The 24,703-nt window shown below is 40.6% G+C and overlaps 1 protein-coding gene across 4 annotated transcripts in view; it reads left to right on the forward strand.

Annotated features, from left to right (window-relative positions):
- The window catches only part of LOC136831732 (uncharacterized), a 175,093-nt gene that overhangs the window by 18,279 nt on the left and 132,111 nt on the right, over nt 1–24,703 (forward strand). For all 4 annotated transcript variants that reach the window (XM_067092361.1, XM_067092369.1, XM_067092375.1 and 1 more), the window contains 4 exons: nt 10,387–10,460; nt 13,330–13,513; nt 14,857–14,948; nt 23,288–23,369. In XM_067092361.1, the coding sequence (XP_066948462.1) occupies nt 10,387–10,460; nt 13,330–13,513; nt 14,857–14,948; nt 23,288–23,369 (432 nt within the window). The remainder of the gene's footprint in view (nt 1–10,386; nt 10,461–13,329; nt 13,514–14,856; nt 14,949–23,287; nt 23,370–24,703) is intronic.

Genomic DNA, 24,703 nt, shown 5'->3' on the forward strand with positions numbered 1-24,703 from the left:
GCTCCCAACTTCCGTCCAAGTGCCCAGTGTCTGAGCTCATGTTTGCGCAGCCACCTGTGTCCTATGCCCACTTGTCCTCCTGTCCGTTTCAAGCCAGCTACCAGTTATCTGACACCACACTCGGGGATACAGACGCTACCTGTTCACTTTTCTATGTGGATTTCGTCCACTCCTTTGCTTCGTTGGAGACCATTCAGCACCAACTTAGTAATTTGTTGGGCCTGTTACACTGTCCACCGAAAGTCTTAGTGTCCAGTGTCAGAGCACCCAGCGCCAGAGGCTCAGTTCCTTGGATTGTTTCTCTGCCCTGTCATGTACGGACTTGGAAGAGTTATTTTTCCGTTCTTGTTTTGTATTCTCTAGAAGGAGATCTCTGGTGCTGTCTTCTACCGTGAGATTCACACAGTTGCAACAGGTTTACGATGTTCCAACAGTAGTTTCGAAGTGCTCAACATTTTTTCTTGAACTCTGCTCCTGACGATGGGCTGCCTGACCACAGTTCTTCATTTCTCTCTCTTAGACAGTAGATGAAGGTCAAAAGGGAGATGATCCAGATAGTTCTTCACCCATTCTCCAGGGCGATTGTATAGGAGCTTGGATATGCAGGGAGCACTCTTCCAGATCCCCGTCTGAACCCCAGAGCTTTTTAGTTCAGCCTTTCAGGAAAGGGCTTCCCAATCGGGAGTCTTTGTTTCAACCTCCTGATTACTAGCTCTTCCTGCATTTGACTTCCCCTTTTGTCTTGTCATTACTTCAGTCTTTACATGTCTACTGACTTCATTAATTGAAGAAAAGGGGCTCAGAGGCTCTTGACAGTAGCCTTCACCGGGACCAGGAAACACAGTCGGACACCTTGTTGTTTCTTTAGTCAGATTTCCAGTGGTGGCTGTCTGAACATGTGCAAGGGAATTCCTTGTTCTGCTGAGCTTAGTTCTAGTCTCAGCACCTCAGATTTAGGTCAAAGGAGCCCATTTGAAGAACCAGGAAGATGTCCAGGACTTGGTCCCCAAGAAGAACAGAACCTAACATACTTTGGAGAGCTAAGTGTTTCTCTTATGGCCCTAGTACTGCTCGACCCTAGCTCTATGGTAGTGTGTTTGGATTAGACCTCAGCCCTAACACATCTACTTAAGCTGGGAAGCTGGATCCAGTGTTTCCTCTCGACCAATCAACAGAGTTCTTCCTCTGTTGACAGATCAATCAAGTCTTTTAGTTATTTGATTTATTCAAGGACTAAGCATCGAAGGACGTACTGGGCCGTCAGAAGCTTGTCCTTCCCATCATGGCCTTTAGATCCCCTGAGTTTTCAGAATCTCTTTATTGTATGAAGCAAGCCAACCCTAGACCTGTTTGCCTCTTCAAGGAACCTTCTACATGGCCGAGGAAGCCCTGAACAGTCTCAGGCTTAGTTTCCAGTTACTGGTGGACTTTTCAAGATCTTTCCCCAAAAGTGTCTTCTTAACCCTTAAACGCCAAGCCTCTATTTACAAAAGTGTCTGCCGTATGCCGGCGGCGTTCAGGAGTTAGCGCCGAAGCGGAAAAAAAGTTTATTTAAAAAAATCACTGCACACGCTTAGTTTTTAAGATTAAGAGTTCATTTTTGGCTCCTTTTTTTGTCATTGCCTGAAGTTTAGTATGCAACCATCAGAAATAAAAAAAAATATCATTATCATATATAAATATTGGAATATATGACATCGCGAGAAAAAATTTCATATATAATTGTATACAAATCACGCTGTGAGCAAAACGGTTAAAGCTAATGAGTTTTTTTTTTTTTGTATTGTACACTAAATTGCGATGATTTTGGTATATAATAAATTGTAAAACGATCAAAGCAACACAGAGAAAATATTATCACAAAATGATGGATGAATTCGTAACGAGCAGACGTAAAAAAAAGTTTTTTTCAAAAATTCACCATAAATCGAAATATTGCGCTAGAGACTTACCATTTGTTGCAAAATGAAGGTAATTGATTGATTATTACTAGACTGTAAGTGTTTTAGCTTACAATTGTAGTTTTTGACCATTTCGGTTCGAGTTAAAGTTGACCGGTCGAATTTTTTCTATTTTATGTGATTTATATGAAAATATTTCAAAACTGATAAAAGCTACAACCATGAGTTATTTTTTGTTGTATTCTACATGATATTGCACACATTTTCATGTATAACACTTTATGTAACGCCTAATAGAAAATGGTGCGAAAATTATGACAAGGAGACTAAAGAAACTCTGAGATTTCCAGCTGAGTTACCGCGAGCAGACGTAAGGAAAAAGTTTTTTCAAAACTTCACAATAAATCGAAATATTGTGCTAGAGACTTCCTGTTTGTTGCAAAATGAAGGTAAATGATTGAATGTTACTAGAATGTAAGAGTTTTAGCTTACAATTGCATTTTTCGACCATTATGGTCGAGTCAAAGTTGACCATAGGTTTAAATTTTGGCACTTATCGTGATTTATATGAAAATATTTCAAAACTGATAAAAGCTATAACCATGAGTAATTTTTTGTTGTATTCTACATGAAATTGCACACATTTTCATGTATAGCACTTTATGTAACACCTAAAAGAAAATGGTGCGAAAATTACGACAAGGTGACTAAAGAAATTCTTAGATTTTCAGCCGAGTTACCGGGCACGGAGGTAAGGAAAAAGTTTTTTTTTTTTTTTTTTAAATTCACCATAAATCGAAATATTGTGCTAGAGACTTCCCGTTTGTTTCAAAATGAAGGTAAATGATTGAATGTTACTAAAGTAAGAGTTTTAGCTTACAATTGCATTTTTCGACCATTTCGGTCAAGTCAAAGTTGACCAAAGGTTGAAATTTTGGCAGTTATCGTGATTTATATGAAAATATTTCAAAACTGATAAAAGCTACAACCATGAGTTATTTTTTGTTGTATTCTACATGAAATTGCACACATTTTCATATATAAAAGTTTATGTAACTGCTAATAGAAAACTGTGAAAAAATTATGACAGTGACTAAAGAATTTCTGAGATTTTCAGCCGAGTTACCGCGCGCAGAGGTAAGGAAAAAGTTTTTTCAAAAATTCACCATAAATCGAAATATTGTGCTAGAGACTTCCAATTTGTTGCAAAATGAAGGTAAATGATTGAATGTTACTAGAATGTAAGAGGTTTAGCTTACAATTGCATTTTTTTTACCATTTCGGTTGAGTCAAAGTCGACCGAAAGTTGAAATTTTGGTACTTATCGTGATTTATATGAAAATGTCAAAATTGATAAAAGCTACAACCATGAGTTATTTTTTGTTGTATTCTACATGAAACTATGCACATTTTCATATATATAACTTTATGTAAAGACTAATATAAAATAGTGCAAAAATTACGACAGAGTGACTAAAGAATTTCTGAGATTTTCAGCAGAGTTAGCTGATGCTTTCTTTTGGGATAAGAAAGAAATTTGCGCATGCGCAGCTGGGTCACGCATGTAAACAAAGTAACAGCGTGATCCGTGAACTCCCAGCATCCCTCAAGGTGCGTGATTTAAAATTTTTCGCAATTGAGGCCTATAAGTATTTTTCCGCGAATGCTTAAAAAAACTTTTTGTAGTCAACATATTTTACGTCCACTTGGCACCTTATACAGACAGGTGCCGGACTGTCCATGGGATTGTCTTTCGAAGAGTCTTCAAGATGTGTTGCAGAGGCTATTACAAGATTCAGAAGTCACTTTCTTCCTCCGTCTCGCAGACTCAGTGGTCGTCTTCTAAAGCTGGTGTCTCAGACTCTTCGTCTCTTTATTTTTAGACACCTCTGACCGTGCTACAGCTTACTCTGTTTCTGAGAAGTTCTAGGTTCTCTCCCTTTCCTTGAAGAGGTACTGATCTATGCTTATCTCTGGTTAAGCACAGAGACCTGGGTCTTTCATCTTCTTCTCAAAGACCTCACAAGCCTTTTTCACACCCACCTAGGAAGCAAGAGATGTGTTATCCTCGTTTTTTCCTTTGATTTTAGCCAAGAATGAGGATCCATCCAAGACCTGGATCCGTTCTTTCTCCCTTAGAGCTTAACGGACATCCTTGGCTTCCAGGAGCTCCGACCAGCTCCTGAATTCCTAACTCGCCTGGTGTCCAGCTTGCCTGACACCAGCTACAACCTGGCACCAGCGTATGCTCCAAGCACCCAGGAGCACTGGCCGACTATGAGGGAAAGAGTGAACTCTCTGTCCAACTGGAGGTTTTTAGGTATTTACCTGAACAGGACTTGATAATGTAGAGGGCTTTCTTGTCCTTTGATGTTTGGTCAGGAACCCCCCCTCCCTTGGATTAAGATCACATTGTCCTTCGTCCTTAAGAGAATTTCTGAGACTCAGATTCAGAAGAACAACTTTGCCTTCTTTTAGTGAAAGCTTATCTGAACAGCCTCTACGTCTTTAGCTTTCAGCTTTCAGGCACATATGTCCCTTACTTCCATTTGGCATAAGCCTACTGGAAGCATACCGTCCTTCACGGCTCACAGGCACACATGGCCATTACTTCCATTCTGCATCGATCTACTGGAAGTATAATCATCCTTCACATCTCACTATCTTAAGAAGTGGAACATGTACTTCTAGCTCTCCTGGCACCCAGCTCTTCGAGCGCCAGCTACAGTCTGTCGCCAGCTTTAGGGCTTCCAAAGCCTCGAGCTGCTAGCTTGCCTGGCAGCCAGCTCAACTGGCACCAGCTAAAAGTCTGGCCCCAGCTATAGAACCCCCAGGGTCCAGAGCTTTGGGCTCCCCTGGTGCTCAACTTGCCTGGCACCAGCGACAGTCTGGCGGCAACTTTAGAGCTTAAGGCTTTCGTGATCTCCCAGCAGCTTGGCTGGAGCCCAGCTCGCTTGGCACCAGCTACAGTCTGGCACCAGTGATATTTATACCAATCTGCGAGCTTCCACAGCTCGCATGGCACCAACTCCAGACTGGCGCCAGCTAAGTAGCGTGTAATTTCTGCAGTACCACAGGATAGTGACTGGCATGGTATGGCAGGAGGAAGCATAAGATTTTCTCCTACTCTCTCTTCACCTTCTGGTGAGGTAGAGAGTTTTTTAGGAGCCAGGAGGTACGATGTACCTGGAGCACCCACCACTCTCAGCAGATGGGTTTGGTGTTATTTCAGTGTAGGTGACACTGTATCTGGTTGTTTTTATGTTGGTACTGTGCCCAGGGCAAGGGCACCTATTAAAGTTTTGCTAGCTATTGGATAACTCCTTAGCTGCGTAACTTCCACTGATGCTTTGGTAGCCATCAGAGTACTCCTTCACTACAAAGCCCCCTCTTAAGTAGAGGCGACCCTTGGCTCTACTGCCACTCCACTACAGGTCAAGTTGAGCGTCAACTAGTTGCAGTTTTATACTGCAGGCTCTGTTAACTAATAAGAAACGACAAGCTTTGTATTCAAGCATAAGTTACTTATATAAAAATGACATTTTTATAATAAAATGAAGTTTTATATATACTTACCAAGTAATTACAGAATCGGAGCCCACCCTCGTCCCCTCTGGTGGACATAAGGCATAAAACGAATGAGGATTGTTTGCTAGGTTGTTCCAATATTCCATTAGTGGGACAGGCTGATCACCTACACAAACTATACTGAAGCGCTACCCTCAAAATTTTGAATCTAAGCTGCTGTTAAGTGGAAACTGCAGCTATGTAATTACTTGGTCAGTATATATAAAACTATTATAGAGGGATCAGAAATTTGTTTTTATTTAGCATTTCCCAACGTTTTGTGAGAGAGAGAGAGAGAGAGAGAGAGAGAGAGAGAGAGAGTAATTGTCATTGTGGAGTGGTTGAGTGGTTCGGTTGTTGGAGTTGGTTTTACGGCTGTCTCTCTGTCTGTCGGTCTGTCGGGAGTTTTTCGTTTTTTGGGAGGTCTTGGGCAGTTGAGGTCCAACCTTGAAAGTGAACGGGAGTTCGTCTTTTTTTTGGTACCAGCATTAATGGTTCATCTCTCTTTTTTTTTTTGTTTGTTCGTTGTTGGTGGAGGGTCGGTTTAAGTTTTTGTTTCGTGGTTGTGTGCTGTGATTGGCGACCGTGGACCTTATCCATCTCCAGCAACCGAAGATCAGGTGAGTGTTGCGTGTTGTGTTGTTTGTGGGTGTGAATTCGCCACACTATATTTTATTACAAAAATGTCATATCTTTCTCCTTTGATTGCTACTGTCTCCGTAGCAAAGCAGATGATAGTATCTCTCGCTCAACCAAGATTTTGAGGTCGGCTCCTTCAGGAATTTCGGTTTTGCCTCCTGCTACCTCAGTGTCAGTGCAGGATAGTGTGAATGATCAGGAAGCTTTTGTTTCCTGTGCAGATGATTCTTTGGTACCAGGCTTCATGGCACAAAGCAGAGCCAACCATTCCTCTGGTATGGAACAGATTTTTGCTTCCAAATTTATTTATTTATTTATTTATTTATTTTTTTTTTTTTGAGAGGAGTTGAAGCTCCTTTCACCTAAGGGAGCATGGAGCTCTGCTGCCACCACCTCTACTTCCCCAGAATTTCCCTCTAATGAGCCTGAGGCTCACAAAATTGACTGATATTAAGGAAGAGCAGATAGTATCATCAGCATCTCAGAGACTGATTAGGTTCTGTGCAACCAAATTTCCTGATTTCTTTGAGGAATCAGTAATTCAGGATTCGAGGTCCCCTAGGACTGCCCACACTCTCACCCTACGGTGCTTGATTGTTCTCCCAGGGGCAGTTCCCATTCACGTTCGTGTGAGCAGATTTACTCTTCTCGAGATAGCTTCCATGCGCATTCATGGGAGCGTGTGCACTCACCCAGGGATAACCTCCGTTCACCTTCACATGACAGGAGCTCTCCCAGACCTATGCATCGATCGTCACCGCAGGTTGACAGTTGTTCACGGCCTTCCTCTCCTGCTGAGACTTCAGCCTCTTGTAGTTCACAAAGGGTGCTAGGCCCCTCTCACTTGTCCCCTTAACTTCCTGGGGATATACTGGGTGCCTTGGGATGGACAGGACTCAGGTTGGCGATTGGGAGTTGGCCTCCCATTGCAGCCTTTTGTACACTCCTGGTTCAGTCTTCGGACCGGAATGGACATATGCTCAGGTGTTAGAGAGGGGACATGGGGGTTCTGAGGAGGGTCTCTCACCTGCAGAGAGAGCAACTCCGGTGAACCACAACTTGGAGGGAGCTGGAAGGTCCTCTCCCCAAGGACGCAGACACCCCTGAGCTGCAAAATTCGTTCATTGAGATTGTTAAACTGATTCGTCAGTAAAACAATCTCGGGGAAGAGACCTTGACTGCCAATGAGGTTGTTCCTTTGAGCCTTGAGGCACTGGTTGGACCCCGCAAGGAATCCTCACCATCAGTTGAGCTACCATGGTTGAAGCTTGCTGAGTTGGTCCTGGGTCAGGTGAATTCTCTCGTCTCTGGGAGGGAGAACTCACTTCAGGCCAGCCACTCGTTCAAGCTGCTTCCTCCACCTCTCCCTTGTCACAAGAAATTCTACAAGCCCTTGGAGAGGTCAATTCCAACAACACAGGTTGACCTGGACTTAGCTTGTTTCGGCCTGGGTCTGTCATTGGAGCAGCTCTGTGCAGATATCATCTCCCTCTTGCATCAGGAGTCAGCGATCTTGGAAGTGACTGCCATGTTGTGGCAGCATTTCAAGCAGTCTCTTGGATGGACCATTGCTCACCACAGTTACTGAAGTTATCACTTCCTCTTCGTTGCTCACCAATGAGGAAAAGGCTAACGTTAACAGACTGTTCCTGTCTGGAGGTAGGACCATCACCTACCTAGCCCACCAGACAGCTAACCTGTGGGCACTTAAGAGGAGAGATGCAGATCTACTAAGTTTCTAAGTTCATTAGTCCTGAGTCAGTCTTGACCTTGAGGATCAGACCATTGCTGGGTTTCACTTCTATCTTTGACAGGGAGCAAGTGGACGCTGCAGTGGATTGTTGAAGAGCGGATGACAATGACTGTCTCGTCCAGCGTGCAGTGGCAAAGACCTCTGGGCCTTTGTGCGGCACTGCGGCCCAACCCTTGGGTCAGGCTGGCCCTTCCTCTGCTGGTCCTAGGAAACCTCAAAATCCTAAGGTCCATCGTAGGAACACCCAGCCTTCTTCTTCCCCCATCAGGAAGGGTGCAAACCAGCATCCCTTTCAGTCCTCTGCCCAACCAGGTAGAGGATGTAGGGGGAGGAAGAAGGGAGGAGGATGATAGGGGCAGTGTTCCCCTCCACATGCTGCCACTGGTGGGTAGTGCCTGTCAAGCCATTGGCCAACATGGCAGCAACACGGAGTGGAGACCTGGGTAGTGAATGTCCCTTGGGTGGGCTATTTACTCCCCTTTGAGTTTCCTCCACCTCTCACCAACCTGCTGGTCCATCTACAAACATACGTTCCCTGCTCGCCGAAGGACCTTGTTCTACGGAACAAGGTGAAGGCATTGATGAACAAGGGCGCTGTGGAAGTCATGACAGATCGTTCTCCTGGCTTTTACAGCAGGATCTTTCTCGTGGAGAAAGCATCAGGGGATGGAGACTGGTCATAGACCTATCTGCCCTGAACCAGTTCGTTCGACAGACTCAGTTCAAGATGGAAACGACATGGTCAGTGCTCGTGGCCATCAGAGAGCCTGACTTCATGCTTACAGTGGATCTGCAAGATGCGTATTTCCAGATACCCATCCATCAGCTCTCCTACAAGTACCTCTGCTTTATTCTCAACGGGACAGTGTGCCAATTCAGGTCACTTTGGTTTGGGCTGTCAACCGCTCCCCAGGTGTTCACACGAGTGTTTACCCTTGTGTCGACTTGGGCCCATTCGCACGGGATACGTCTTCTGAGGCATCTCGATGACTGGCTATTCCTGGCGAACTTGTGTTTGAATTTGCTCCAGGACAGAGGTCGCCTCCTCGATTTTTGTCGCAGCCTAAGCATTAATGATAAATTTTGAGAAGTCAGACCTCATACCCAAGCAGAGGATAAAGTACCTGGGCATGCTGATAGATGCAGCAGCAGTGAGAGTCTTTCCCTCAGACTCCCGGATCAGCAGGTTCAAGGAGGCAGTGCATTTGTACAACCAGCTTGGATGTGGCAAGTTGTTCTTGGTTACCTGTCATTTTTGGAGAAGCTGGTCCCTCATGGGTGACTTCACTTTCGTTCCCTCCAGTGGAGAATGAAGGAGTTCTGGTCTCAGGCAAGGGACCTGCTGTCCCTTCCCATTCCTCTCTTGAGAGAAATGAGACAGGACTTGGCCTGGTGGCTAGACGATAGGAACCTCGTAGTAGGAGTTCAGCTTCACTCCCCCTCCTGAGATGCTTCTGTTTTCGGACGATTCGAGGGAGGGATGGGGCACACCCTTGGAGGAGTTACTAACCTCGGGTGTGTGGAATTGGAATGACGTACTTCCACATCAACATCCTGGAGCTTCTGTTAGGTATGTATCGGCGCCAATACCCAATTATCAGCGCCAGAGCCAAAGATTGCTGATTTTCGCCACCAGACAAGCCCTATAAAACCAGATTGCCATAACTGAGCCTGCCAATAAACAGGGTCTGCCATTGCATCGAAGTGAGTGGTATCCCTAGCAAAGAACCTCCAGTATTGTTCAGAAGTCTTGCTACCTAATGAATTAGTCCTCACTTGGCAGCAGATAGATGCTAATCATTAGGTAAGTAGCGTCTTATTCTTGGTGGAATTTTATGGTTTTCTTGGGTGCTATTAATTATGTCCTTGCACCTTTCCCACCTCCTTGGTTCAATGCAGGAACCATCTATAATAAAAAATTTTTTTAAATACTTACCTGTCTATTATGTATAACCCCCCACCTCCCTACTCATGTGGACAAGAAAAAACTGAATAGAAAACTACAGATGCTCAAACCACCTGAAAGGGATGGGTCAATAGATGGTTCAAACTTAACTATCCTATTAGGTTTTTACTTTTCACACTCTATCATCCTCCAGCCTGATGCAGGAAATACAGCTATCATAATAGAGAGGTAAGGATTTAAAGATAAATGTTATTATAAAAATTTTGATTTTTTAAAAAATATTTCTTACACACTTGAGAGAGGTATAAAAAATAAAATGAATGTCAGTTTATTTTCTTATTCTGTTAGTATATCTGATTTTGTTCATTTCAGTCTAACGTTTTCCTTTTGGTATGATTAGGCTTAGCTGTTTTGATGCCAGCTGGGATGCATTATGATTAGGTGTAACAAAGCTGAATGTTTTTGTGAAACAAAATCATCACTTAAACTGGTATTGGTTTGAAAACCAACCTTACGTCATTTAACATCTTCCCAGTCTTACAGTATAGTTAAATGAGAAAATCATGTTCATGTGAAATATAGATAAGTAATTAATTCTCTGATGTTTTATTTACTTTCAGGAAAAATGTTCAGTCGATGCAGTTAGTGTTGGTGCTGTCCTCTCTGATTATCAAAGAGTTCGGGTTGAAAATGTGTAAGCAGAGTTATCAGTTTTTTTAATTTATGTCATTATATATAGTTGAGCTCCTTCTACCATAAATTTGACAAAATAATTTATCTTCTTACACAGATACAAGCCATACTGTTGTAAATTTACCCTACCAGCTCTTGTTGGGAAGAGTATGCTATAAACTACTTGATGTCATTATAGATAGTCTGCAGGTGATATACGGTTTCTTCAACCATTTGATTTTGATGCTGATGCATAGGATTAGAGTCGAATGTGTTTAATTCTCATTGTTGAATCCTTGTGTTAAGTTAACATTTGTCTATGCACCCTTTTATGATAATGTATTTTCATTTTTGTATCTCTGATTTCAAGTCATTTGAGCATTGTATTTTTGGCCCATAACTTCAGCTTTTGATTGGTAAGCATTTAAATCTGGAAATGCTTTTTATTTACTAAAATATCCAGTGAAAATGTACCGTAGATTCAGAACAAAAATGACAAAGACATCAACTCTATGATCCCCATTAAAGAGGCCTGCTGAACTTGTCTCCTCAGTGCCAGATAATTGTCAGTTAGTTAAGTGATTAGAGGCACCATTGGTAATGGAACCCTTTGGGAAAACTACTTATGTTTCTAACCTGACTACAGCTCACCTTTTATATCTTAAAGTAAGGTGCCCTACTGGAAGGGAGGGAGGGATGGTAGGTATGCTATGGCAGGCTGACCAGTGCAATACTGTATGCAAAATGTATTCTGGTCAAAGGGTCCCCAAATGACTCATCCTTTAGATTCAAACATAATAATTTGCAGAGTGTGGAGTTTTGCATAGAGACAATAGTTTTGTTTGCTGCTCCATCTGGGAGGATGACCTGAGTGTCTGTGAACCTGAAAAATGCCTACTTTCAGGTACCCATCCATCTTTCTTCCAGGATATTACTCCAGTTCTTGTGGCAAAGCAAAAGGGCCTTATCAAATTTGGAGCCTTGGTTTCAGAATAGCCATAGCTATTAATTGCCAGAGGTATCAGATTAATGAGGTACTAGATGACTGGCTAGTAATGGCAGCCAAGTTTCAAGAGCTTTCCAGGTATAGTATCTCAAATACTTCCTCAATCTGCACCAGTATCTAGGTGTTTTCAACAGTTGGGACAAGTCAGACATAGTTAAACTAATGCGAAGAGGTAGGTCTCCCTGGCCTTGGACTTCAGCGCTTCATCTCCCACCCTGGAAGGAATCTGTTGATTCCAGTTTCTTTTTCAGGAGTTTCTTTGTTTTTCAGCCCCTCCTGCAGAGTTATGTTTGAGACTCGTGGGCCATTTGACATCTCAGAAGCTTTTACCACACAGCAGTTTCAGAATATGATCCTTCCAGTTACATCTAAATATGAAATGGTCTGACATAGCACACCCAGGTAATTTTTCTGTATCTACCTCTTAGGAGATCTTTGCAGGTCTCAGTTGGTAGTGAGACTCAAAAAATCGTTGATGGGAGTTCCTCCCATATCCCCTTCACCAGACATGCTGTTATTTACAAACATTTCGAGAGGATTGGGATACCCACATGTTGGACCTCTTTTGTCAGGCCAAGTCCTGGTTCAGTATAATCTAAACACAGAAGAAGCCTTCCTACCAAGAGCCCATTAATGTACAAAGATTGCCCATCTCCCATCCGTCATTTCTTGCACTGAGTTCATACAATACAGGAAATAACTCTACTGCTATCAGATGGACTGAGTATCCTGGGTGCATAACTGCCACCAGATGGACTGAGTATCTTGGATCCACACTTGCAAGGTGGATGCGTTTTCTTGGATTGTATCTAAAGAATGCTGTTGTTGCACAGATTAGGCTTTTGTAAGTTAATTGGTTTATTTGATAAATTGTTTAAGAGAATTTCATGTTTATACATAAAACAAACAATAAATAAAGCAGACTGTATATGATCAGTATCAAATGATGAAAAAAATTATACAGAAATAGATAAGCAAAGAAAGTTTAGTACATGATTGTACCCACATTCAAGGGAAGTTTAACCCAAGACTAGAAATCTATGGTGTAGAGACTGTAACAGGGTTTGAGAACCTTGAGTTTTTCAGGATTACTGTTCAGTGTAAATGTAGCTAAGTATGATACTGAGAGCAGTGGCCTGGAAACTGCAAGTACTCTATAAGCACGGACACAGCTGTATTCTTATTAATTAAGCTAAACTTAATTGTACTGTACCCAGCAAGCATAGAGATAACCTTCACAAGAGTTGCTTAAAAAATTATTACCTTGCTAAGAGAGCAGGGAAATGGTATTCAACATACCCTGGTACAAAATTATGTAATAACTAAAGACATTCAACTTATTTAGGGGATTTAAGCCTGGTGCACAACTATTTATTTACTAAGGCTGACTTTGACAGGGTTATATTTAGGAAGAATTTCTTGTTGCTCAACTTTTGAAACAAGGTTGTAGTTTGTGTATTATTTTTATTACTGAATGTCACTCCTTTGTTCATGGTCACATTCTCAGTAAGCACATCTTTTCTGTCCTATTTTTAAGAAGATTCCAAAGAGATAAAGTTGCTCAGAGTTGCTGAGTTATGGCATAGATAAAAGTAGATGTCTCATGTCTGCATTATTGCAAGATTTGAAAAGTTACTTCCTTACTTTATAATGTCAGATCTGTTATTTCAGAATCCCTTGTCTACCCATTTCAAATATCCACTTTTCTTTTCTTTTTTTTTGTACTGAGGTGTGCAGTGACATCTTTCACATGCTGATAGGGTTTTTCAATCTGTCCCAGTTGGATGTGCCGGCACAAATAAAATAAGTTTGTTTTTGTGGAATATTAACATTTTTTTAAGACTGACTTTGATTTACTTGATTGTGATTTGAAAATCCTTTACAGATGCAGCAGACTTAGTCTTGTTTGTATGTCTTTCATGTGGCGTCGTGATCAGTCAGAATTGCTTCACGAAATGGTTGAATGTGGCATAGATGCGATAATTATTAAGGTAGCTGCTCTTGGCCTTGAACCAAAAAAACATCTGGGAAAATCAATTCATCAAATGCTTCCATACTTAGAAAAAATGGTAAGATTACACTCACTACTTAAATTATTTTCATCTTTGACTTAAGCGTATGTGTGCTGTGTAGATTAGAATGATGTCTTGATTAAGGAGTCTGAATTTTAGCAGGTAACTGATGCGCCTTCTTGGAGCCAGTTACCTGACAGTTCTTCTGTAAAGGGATACTGCTGTCAGTGTGCATTCTGGATTGCACTGTAAATGGTATCAAATGTTCTTGGTAGCTTCTTTTATCTTTCCACTTGACTGCTCAACATCTTCAAATTTACCATGCTTCAGTGTTCAAATTATATAATTTAAGAAAATATTTGAATCCTATGAGATTCAAGAAATGAGTCTATAGTAAAAGCAGCCATGTACACATTTCTGCTCTGATCCTGAAAATACTTGTTACAGAGCAAAAAGCACTTGACCGTAAGTGCGCAATGAATAGCTCAATGTGTGTCTAAGGGCAAGGACTTGTAAGGATGGCATGGGTTGAAGGCAGAGAATTCTGGGCAGAGGTGATCGATGTGATAACCACTGCCCAGTGAGATATGAGCAGATGTGAAGAGTTAGTTGATGCATGCTAACTGGCTGAGTGGTTTTCCTGGGGTAGGACAAGTGAGGTATAGAAAGAGAGAGAGAGAAATTACTTTACAATTCAGTGGTAAATATAAACATTTACAGTACATTTAAAATCAAGGATAGACACTTGGTAAACTCTTTAATCCAAACATCATAATTAGTGTTCAACAAGTTGCCTGCTTGAGCAGAGGTATTTTTTGAGCTCCCATCCACACAGTTGCACACTTTTTCCATATACTGTAGTATGGTTAAATACATACATATGTTCACACTGACAAGGTGTTATCATGGGAAGTGTGAATAAATGAGGGTTACTGTATTGTGTAACTTAATCAGTAGAGGGCTGTGGGATGGATAGGTCACAATATAGGGAATGTAACCCTGTAATGTAAGAGTTTATTTCAGTTTGATATTTCCCTTTATGATAATTCCTGATCAAATAGAATTTGGTTGCATAGGCTAGACCATTTGCAAAGATTTTTTTTTAAATCAGAATTATTATTGTAACTTCTGGTTGCCTATAGCTTATCTGCTTAATTTAGAAATCAGATTTTATATTGTTTTGAGTTTGATTGTGAAGTAATGGCCAGAAATGCTTCAAAGTTTTTAAAGTTGTTCACATGTAGCACTAGTGGTATTCAATAGATAAGCTTACTGTTAACTCACAAGGTAATTCTGTTTGAAAGTGAGTGACATGCTTGCTTTCATTCATGTTACACCAGCATTGAACCTTCAGATTATCCACTAAACTTTTTTTTTTTTTTTTTTTTTTTTTTTTACAGAAGGAGAAGTACCGATTAAATGTGTGTGGTGAAGGAGGTGAATATGAGACCTTCACTCTTGACTGCCCTGTTTTCAGAAAGCGCATTGTTGTGTAAGTTGTGTTTCATTTGCCTGTTTTTTTGTCATTCTCAGTATGATATTTTCACTGTTAGTAGCACTTACAGTGTATATACATTCTTACAGAAATGCCAAAGGCCTATGGAGTTGAGTAGGAAGCATGGTCAGAGCATATCCTTTTATGAAGATGGAAAACAAGCACCAGGACAGAAAAAAGTATTGTGTTTAACATATTTAGTATTCAATCTAGAAAATAATTCATATAATTAGGCGCCATTTTTTAACATATACAGGCAGTCCCCGGTTATTGGTGGGCATGGTTATCGGCGATCCGGTTTTTCGGTGCTTGTCTAGCAATGAAAATCGGTGATTTTTGGCGCTGATATGTGCCGATTTCTGCTTATCGGCACTGATAGTTGTGTATTGGCACCGATACATACCTAACAGAGGTGCCGATAACTGAAAATCACCAGTTTTCGGCACACTTATTGGTGCCGATATGCGGCGAAAAAGCTAATAAATCACTGATTTTTGGTTCCGATAACCAAAAATTGGCAATTTTCTATGCCTTTTCACCGATTTTCGGTTATCAGTACCTCTTTTAGGTATGTATTGGCCCCAATAAGCGGAAATCAGTGCTGAAAATCGCTGATTGTTCCGACACGATATACACACCGTCGGTCCTTTACATTAGGAATTACTTTCAGGCGTAGGCTGGAAATGGCTGTTAAACTCTTGAGCAAGGTGGTTAGGCAGTAACTACCGCCAGGTAGGCGGGAATACCCGCCAGGTAGGTGGGAATACCTGCCTGCCCGGATGTAAACATTCCAGTTTGCTTTCAGCCATCATGTGTTGCTGACATGGTTTTTGTTCTCTCTGCCTGAGTGTCGTTAAGCTCTTGTTATCCCGGTGGGATCTTTCTGTATTTTTGTTTATATATGCGCATTTTTGATATTTAGTAATACAAACCCACGATTTGTGATAACCTTGCATAAGCTGTTGTTCCCTGCGCTGTGTCTTGGGTTTGACGGCCAAGGGCATAATTGGAGAAGCATAACCAAGTGGTAATGCTTCTCTTCTTGCAGCCCTTTACGTAGATACTGAAGGTGCCCCCGTACATTCGGAGGTATAGTTTGGGACGTAATATCTTAGCTCCTCTACATTGATCAGGACGTAAGAGTTTGCTTTCCTTCTTGGGCTTCGCCCTCCGTGTATAAGGGGCATCACTACTTCCTTCCTACTTATGCTGAGTGTTGCTCGCCGTGTGCGCTTGGAGAACTACAGGAGGTTGTGGGCGTCGTCGGTAAGTTCCGCTTCCACAGCGCCCTTGGTGGCCTCCCCTCCGTCCTTTTTCTCTTCCCGTAGGTTCTCCCTTTTAGTAGATCTCTCTCCTTCGCCAGACCAGGGGCGGGGAGCGATCGGGTGACCTCTTGTAGAGTACCTCTTCCCGCTGCTTAGGGCTGTTCCCCTTGTAGCTAGAGGAGTCTCCCTCTACTAATCATCTTTGCTTTTTCTTTCAGGTTGACAGTGAGCATTGCAGACACAGCAGTAGTTGGCTGGATATATCAAAGGATATCTTGCATGAAGCAGTCCCAACATTCATTTAGTGTTGCTTTGGGATCGACCACATTACCTGGTTAGATGACATATTTCCACGTCGGGATAGTTCTGACTCTCTTCCCACCGATGTGGATCGATTGCTGTCATTGCTGGTTTTCATGTATGTTGTTGCACTGCCTCTGGTGTATCTGTGGTCCATCTGCTCCTGCTGTTCCCTGTGTTATGCTCTTGTTAATTCGACGACAGTCTCTGGGCTGCTCTTCCTGGTCTCCTGCCATTACTTCCTTCCGAGGAGGCAGTGGATCTCATGTTGGCTCTTCCTGACCTTCGGGTTAAGAAACCAATTCGCATAACCCTTGGTTTTGTGTTTCAGGAGCCGCAGGCGCGCAGACCTCGGTTTGCGATCCCGTTCCCAGTCCTAGAGGTTCCGCCTCTTAAGACAGGGGCCTGCTTTGGGCACTCGTTAGCGAGCCGCTCCGAGTGCTCGAAATTCTATAGAATATCGAGTATCCCGATCTGGTCTGGAGAGATTTTACTCGGCCCAGTTCAGGAGCAGTGCGAGAGAAAGGGCCGAGGCACCCAGGTGTCTCGGCTCTTCCTGCCAGCACCACAAGCGCTCCCTGAGTGCTTGCCAGTGCTCGGTCGGGTTCCCAGCCCGGTGTCTCGATCCTGTCAGTTTGAACATCAGAAGTAGGGAAGAGATTCCCTTTGGGAGTCCTGTGGAACTTCTAAGGGACAGACTCTCTTCCGGGAGACAAGTTTCTCTCGTTGGCTTTTCCCGCCCTTGGGCGGGAACCGATTCGCATTCTCCTGTGGGGTCTGGCGTTTTGGGGGCCGCGAGAGTGCGGCCTCTTGAGGCCACGCCCTCATTGCCAGTCTTGGAAGTCTGCGTCTAAGACTGGTTCTGTGCTTGGCTCTTTCGATCTCTTAGGAAACTGAAAGCAGCCGCTCCTGATTTTTGGGAGTCTCGTGGGTAGCTGGAATTCTTTGAATCACGAGTGCTCTCCTGACGAGAGGTACGGGACGAGAGAAAGTGCCGAGACACCCAGGTGTCTGGTTGCTGGGCCACCTGGGTGTCTGGGTGCCGAGACACCTGGGTGTTTGGGTGCCGAGACACCCAGGTGTCTGGGTGCCGAGACGCCAGATGTCTCGATACTGCCCGCCAGCTGCTTCGGTTGCTCGGTCGGGGTTCCTTCTTGTGTCTTGAACTTTAGGGTTCGAGTATGCAAGATAACAGACACAGAATTCCCCTTTGAACCTTCTTCTTGAGCTACGTAGATGATATTTTTACTTTCTGGGACAATAGCTGGGGAGACTTTAATGAATTTTTTAATAGACTAAATTCGCTAGTTCCGGCCATAAAATTCAAAATGGAATGGGAAAAGGAAGGAAAATTGCCGTTCCTAGATGTACTGATCATAAGAGAACAGAACAGATATGCCTTCACAGTATATAGGAAACCTACTTTCACTGTTTCCTATATTCATTTCTTAAGCTACCATGATGTCTCCGTAAAGATCATGGTAGGGTGCAACTTATTCCTCAGGGGGCTTAGAATATGTTCAAATGGGTACCTAGACAAAGAATTCAACACGATCCGCCAACACCTAACACAACTGCTCTACCCACCCCACATTATCAAGAAGGCTATCAACAAAGCGAATAAAATATACTACAAAGGTCCCACTCACAACAGACAAATAGATTTTAACAACAAAATAAAGCTACCGTACGACGAAAACATCCAAAAAGCCAGAGAACAACTCGGGTGTAACAATCCTTTCATCTTCCATTATCCCAAATCCATCGGGAGCTCGCTCATTAACGTATACTTAAATAACAAAGGGGAAGAAGCCGGAGTTTACAAGATACCGTGCAGCAACTGTAGTGAGATTTACGTAGGTGAGACAGGTAGATCGCTCTCGCAAAGAATAATAGAGCACAAAAGGTCGGTAAGATATGCTTCAGAGAGTTTGGGGATTTTCCTACATATCAGAGATACTGGCCATTCCATAAGCTGGAGGGGGGCGGAGCTGGTTTTCAAAAGTAGCTGTCCGTACAAAAGAAAGATGCTGGAATGTGCTATCATCAATCAAACTAACAATATGAACTTGTCAGGAGGACATTGGAAATCAGACGACATCGACGCTTTAATCCTCAGACCGCTTCTGAAGAAGGTGGCCCAGAGAATACGACCTCCAGAATCATTGCCAAACGGGAGTTAATGAGGCCAAAAACCACTAGGGAATTGGTTATTCTCCTCCTTCTTAGGAAACGGTCACCTGCATACCATCGGAGACTTAATGCCACACCTATATATGCTTTGTATATATACCCTTGTAACATTTCATCTGTCCATATTCTACCAGTGAACAGGGGCAGAGAAGCCAGTGCCTGAAATATATGGTTGCAATGTTTAAATAGTGTTTTATGGGCCTTTTTATATTCATATTACACTGTGGTATTACAGGAAAAGACATTCATATATATATATATATATATATATATATATATATATATATATATATATATATATATATATATATATATATATATATATATATATATATATATATATATATATATATATATATATATATATATATATATATATGTGTGTATTTCATTTTTACTGTATGTGTGTAATTTCATTTCATTTCCTAATAAGGGTTGGCTCTAAAGGAGAGCACAACACCACCCAAGACTGTGATAATTTGATTTAGTCATGTTTGTATGAAATACAGTATTAGTTTTGGTATTGGATATAGAGTAGTGGTAAGTTTAAGAAAACTGTTAAAAAAAAAACAAGGACAATACTACAGTTAAGTTAGATATAATCGGGGTTTATCATGGTGCTATACGTTAGTTGGTAAATGTTTCTTGGATATACTGTAAGTGAAATACTAGCCTTAGGATAGTTTAGAGAGAGAATATTTAGTACCATGTTTCCTGGCATCCAAGGCTATGTTTTCCCTAACATAAGTCTCAGAAATTTCCTATGTATCCTACTTAAAAACACGTTTTGATGTAGGAAAATCCTATTTTTGGTAACTGCTGTTCGTTCTCAAAGGAATTACACTCTCATGGTCCCCCCAGGGCTTCATAAGACAGACTAACCAATTACAAAGAATTCTCTTATTGGTCTTGACCAAAATAGTGCTTGTTAGCACAGTGATAAAATATAAAGGACTCAGGACAGGAGGGCTCTATCTCCTGTCATAGAACGACTACCTCAGCTCTACATCTCACTCACACAGATGGGGCAACAGCCTGTTTCAGCCATCTCCATTACACTCTGGTCTGTCCAAGAGTTCACTAGTCCCCAGTTTGTGCTCCAGAAATAGTGTTTGACTACCCATTTTTCACCCTCATAACACGAGTCAAGCTAAGTACTTAGTTTTAAGACCCAGTGAAAAGTTTAATGGAAAATATAGTACAACAACAATTTTACAGAACTAATAATAACTACTCTGGGAGTTATGAGCTTTCTGTCTCTTCACTTTTGAAACAGTCAGTCGTGTGGAGACGAGATTTCAAAATTTTGTGATGATTGAGAACTGGGAGTGTATGGCGTAACTTAAAAATAATATGTGTAGTCACAAAGATTCCTTCCCATATCAGCAGAGTATTGTAGATGAATTAGCGGACAAGTAGTAACGTATTGTTGTATTACTGGCATTTTCAATCGTCTCAAACATCCTTAAACATTACTAGCAAACAAAAGTAAAATTGTGTTAAGTTAAAAGGGTTTACCAGTAAATCAAAGCAAGAATATCATAATCAGTGTGGAAATTTTGTAATACAGGCAGTCCCCAGTTTATGACGTGGGTTCCGTTCCCACGCTGCGTCTTTATTAAGCCAAAAATCGTTGTAAGCTGAAAATAGTCGTAAGCCGAAAAATCGTCAAAAATTGTCAAAAGCCAAAGGAAACCTTACTTTTAATGCTTTGGGTGCATTGGAAACGATGTAAACTGCATGTTTATTGAGTTTTTCATCAAAAAACCTCCAAATTTTGATTATTCTGCCGTTTTGGAGCCATATTTCTTCCGCGGATAGTCGTCGTAACCCCGGAACATGCGGCGTAAACTGGGAAATAATTTCTGATGAATACATTTGAAAAGCGTCATAACCTCGGAACGTTGTAAGCCGGACCCGTCGTAACCAGGGGACTGCCTGTATGTTGCTGTTTTATGAAATTTCTTCATAAATTCACTCTTGACTTTTTCTTTTGGTAAAATTGTGTAAACTATTTTCAGATTTGGTAGATTAAATGTTTTTTGATATGTAGTATCTATGTTATGGAGATTTTAATTTTTATTCTATTTTAATTTTGTTCCTTTAGGGATGTCATGTTTGTTGTGTGTTTTCACAAAGGGAACCGTTAAGTGATATGTTATTCCATATTTCTAATATTTCCTCTTGTGGTAACTTTACCTTTTATCTGAGATAAAAAAAAATGCTGTGTAAGCTTATGCTGACTGCTATCAGTATGTTGTACCAGCTAAAGTCACAGTACTTCATTGCCGTGGACCATCAGATATGTGCATCAGAAGAAAGCCATCAGCTCATGGGTGTTGCTACCTTGTTTTCATGGTTATTGTTTGTTTTCAAAATTTTGCTGGTCAAAATTAGTGTCTTCATGGTTGGAGCATCCTTGACTCTGGAAAATATGTTATATAATTGGACTGGAATAATTTGAAGTACCCAATTATGAACTAGTTGATTTAATAGGGGACAGAAAAGGATTCGCTACCACATTATGACTTGCCTAATTACTAGTTCAGCTGCTTAGTTCAAAGATTTTAACTTTTCCCCTTGTTACGGTATTCAGAATTTCCCAACTATTTCTTTAGCATCCTTGTATAGATATATACAGGTTGACCATCACTAATCCGGCAATCAGTACTCCGGAACAATCAGTAATCCGGCACAAATTTCGGCTAGAGTAATTTCCAGTGTTTCCGCACTAATTTTCAAATTTCCCGGGTCGCTGCGCTAACTCGCTCGCCGGCCGCTTCGATTTGGTGGCGCAGTGTGCTGCCTCAACAAACTGGTAGCCTAGCCTACATTATACTGAACTCTATTCACATATTAACAGTATTATACAAATATCAACATAACAAATGTGCATCTTTTTCATAGATCTTTTAAAAAGTTATGCTTTACTACATTGTTTCCAATTGTATTATAAATTGCGATCAATGTTTTGTTTTGGGAATCGGTATCGCGGTGTTTATTTCGCCGCATTTAACCAAGTTCAAAGCGCTTTTGTTGCTTCTAGTTAGCGTAAATGAATATGGTTACTTTATTTATTTGGGACACGGATATTTTTCGTTATACGAAGTGTTTTAAGTCGAAATATAACTTAAATACGTTTCGTTGTGAAATTAATTTAGCTATTTTTTCGTTAATATATGACGTTCGCGGGAATCACGGCTGGCCATTTTGGGGGCATGTTTGTTTTGTGTAAAAAAAAAATCAAGATTCCGTTCGCTATTTTCTCATGATTTCATCATAATACGAGCTTTACGTATTTATCTTTAATCGGTGTGAAAACAGTAGTAATTTGTATTCTTTCATGCCCAGTAGTTTTGATTAAAATACATTCTCTCCAGTTTTATTTACGGTCAAGTTTCATCCATGTTGCTTCAGCTACAACTTACATCCTTAAGTTACTGTAGCAATATATTTCCCTGCCGATCTTTTCTCCAAAGCGAATAAGGGTATAGTGTAAAAAATATATCAGTCCTATTGTACAGTACTTAACGTCATTTGTAACATAACTACGGTAATTTTGTATTATCGTACGATGGTTGAAATACAAGCAAAACAGTTGTTATCCGATACGATTATTAGCAAAACAACAGTTTCCCGTTCGGTTGTTTATGGCTGTATGCATTTTTGCAAGAGTATAACGTTACTAACAATACTTTTATCATTCTCTATTACTTTTTTAACTAGCAGATGGAATAAAGAGATGGAGGAAAAGAAGTTTTTCTATTGAAAGTTGGTCTCTCTCGCTGTCTGATTGTACCTGCTGCCTGCGCCTGCGCAAATTCTAAAAATATTTCCCAAATATTTTCGTACCGGTATTAATTGCTAACCCCATCGTAATCGTAAACTCGAAATATCATAAGTCAAATTATCGTAACTCGAGCACTACCTGTATTTGATAATTGTATTTTCTTTATTATCGAACTTGTACTGATTTATGGGATATTTTAATTCTAAGATGATGTGCTTAGCTACTGGGTTTCGTGATTGAGATGGAGGTACCACGGAAAAGAAGAAAAGACGACCCTAGAGGTTGGGGAAGATTTGATAGAGAAAGGCTTATTAGGAGATGCAGGATTATATGAGATAGAGGAAGCCAGTGGGAAACATTGTCACCTCAATAAACTTGCAAGAATAGAAATAAAGAAGACCTGGGACGTAAGGCAGTCCAACACACTAAAATTGTTATTTGTGAAACAGAGTGTTTCTTAGAGCAGAGCAGGGACCTATAACTTTTCAGTAAATGGTTTTTGTATATAACATTGCAGCAATTGGTATTTGTGAACAATAACAGGTGCACTGAGAATCATAGAGCAAAGAGTGTAAGGCAATAGAAAATTTTCTTGTAACAGTATGAAGGCACTGCTGTGTTTGAGCTCTTGGCCATTGAAGGGCTTATAACAAGATGTCACTATCGTAAAATAGTGGAGGATGTTTTTCTATTTATAAGTCACATATCAGTATTTATATTAAAATATTAATTTATCATGTTTAGTAATTTTTTAATCTCATGTTCTTTGTTGTGGCATTTACTTTCAGGAAGGAAATTGAATTAGTGGAATCCTCTGCAGATGTGGGATACCTTAATTTCAAAGCATTAGAGCTTGTGGATAAAGGAATAGTAAGTATGAATATTTACTGTAAAGATGAAAGTAATTTTCTGTTTTTTACATATTTTAGCCCAAAATCGTTTGGCACAGATAATCTTGAAATTCTGTATCATGTAAGTGTATGAGATATTTTTCATGGTTTAAGGAAAATAAATGGGATTTTTTATTTTAGCTAATATCTTTTAGCATTACGAAAATAAATGGGATTTTGTATTTTAGCTAATATCTTGTACCATTACTGCAATGGGAGACTGATTTAAAATTATTTATTGATCTTGCTTTTATGTTTGCTGGTTTTATTGATATTACAATTGCATATGTATCTGGTAAAAAGTGACCACTAGATTCTACATGTATATTTCAGTGTAAAAAAGCAATAAAAATCAATTGCCTACTTGGCTATGATGGTGAGGATGGGTCTATTCCAGCTCTAATATATATATCTGAAAATGACAGGTATATGTATATATGAGAGGCAGTAGACTTTTATCTTTCTCCTGGTCAGGTCGACAATGGTGCCTCATTCTGATTAGTGGACCCGGGTTCGTTTCCCACTACCTCACATTAGAACTTCTTCATATTTCTTGCACTTGGGATCTTAAGGCTTTGTAGTGACAAGAGTATCCAAAAAAGCACAAAGAATTCATAAAAGTTAAGAAGGCATTGTGGCTGTTACAATTACATATGCTATCTGGTAAAAAGTGAGCAGTAGATTCTAGATATATATGTTAGCCTAAAAAAGCAATAAAACTCGATTGTCCACTTGGCTACAATGGTGAGGATGGGTCTATTCCAGCTCTGATTATATATATATATATATATATATATATATATATATATATATATATATATATATATATATATATATATATATATATATATATATATATCTGAAAACAACAGGTGTATTTATGTATGAGAGGAAATAGACTTTTATCCTTCTCGTGGTTAGGTCAACAATGGTACCTCTTGCTGATTAGTGGACCCGGGTTTGTTTCCCGCTACCGCACATCAGAATATCTTCATATTTCTTGTACTTGGATCTTAAGGCTTTGTAGTGACAAGTATATCCAAAAAAGTGTGAAGAATTCAAGAAAGTTAAGAGGGTATTGTGGCTATTACCATTACATATGTATCTGGTGAAAAGTGAGCAGTAGATTCTACATATATATTTCAGCCCAAAAAAAGTAATAAAAATCGATTGTCCACTTGGCTACAATGGTGAGGATGGGTCTATTCCAGCTCTAATATATATATATATATCTGAAAACAACAGGTATATGTATGTATGAGAGGCAATAGACTTTTATCCTTCTCATGATTAGGTTGACAATGGTACCTCATT

The sequence above is a fragment of the Macrobrachium rosenbergii genome, chromosome 4 (genome assembly GCF_040412425.1).
Source record: "Macrobrachium rosenbergii isolate ZJJX-2024 chromosome 4, ASM4041242v1, whole genome shotgun sequence".
In the NCBI taxonomy this organism is placed as follows: Eukaryota; Metazoa; Arthropoda; class Malacostraca; order Decapoda; family Palaemonidae; genus Macrobrachium; species Macrobrachium rosenbergii.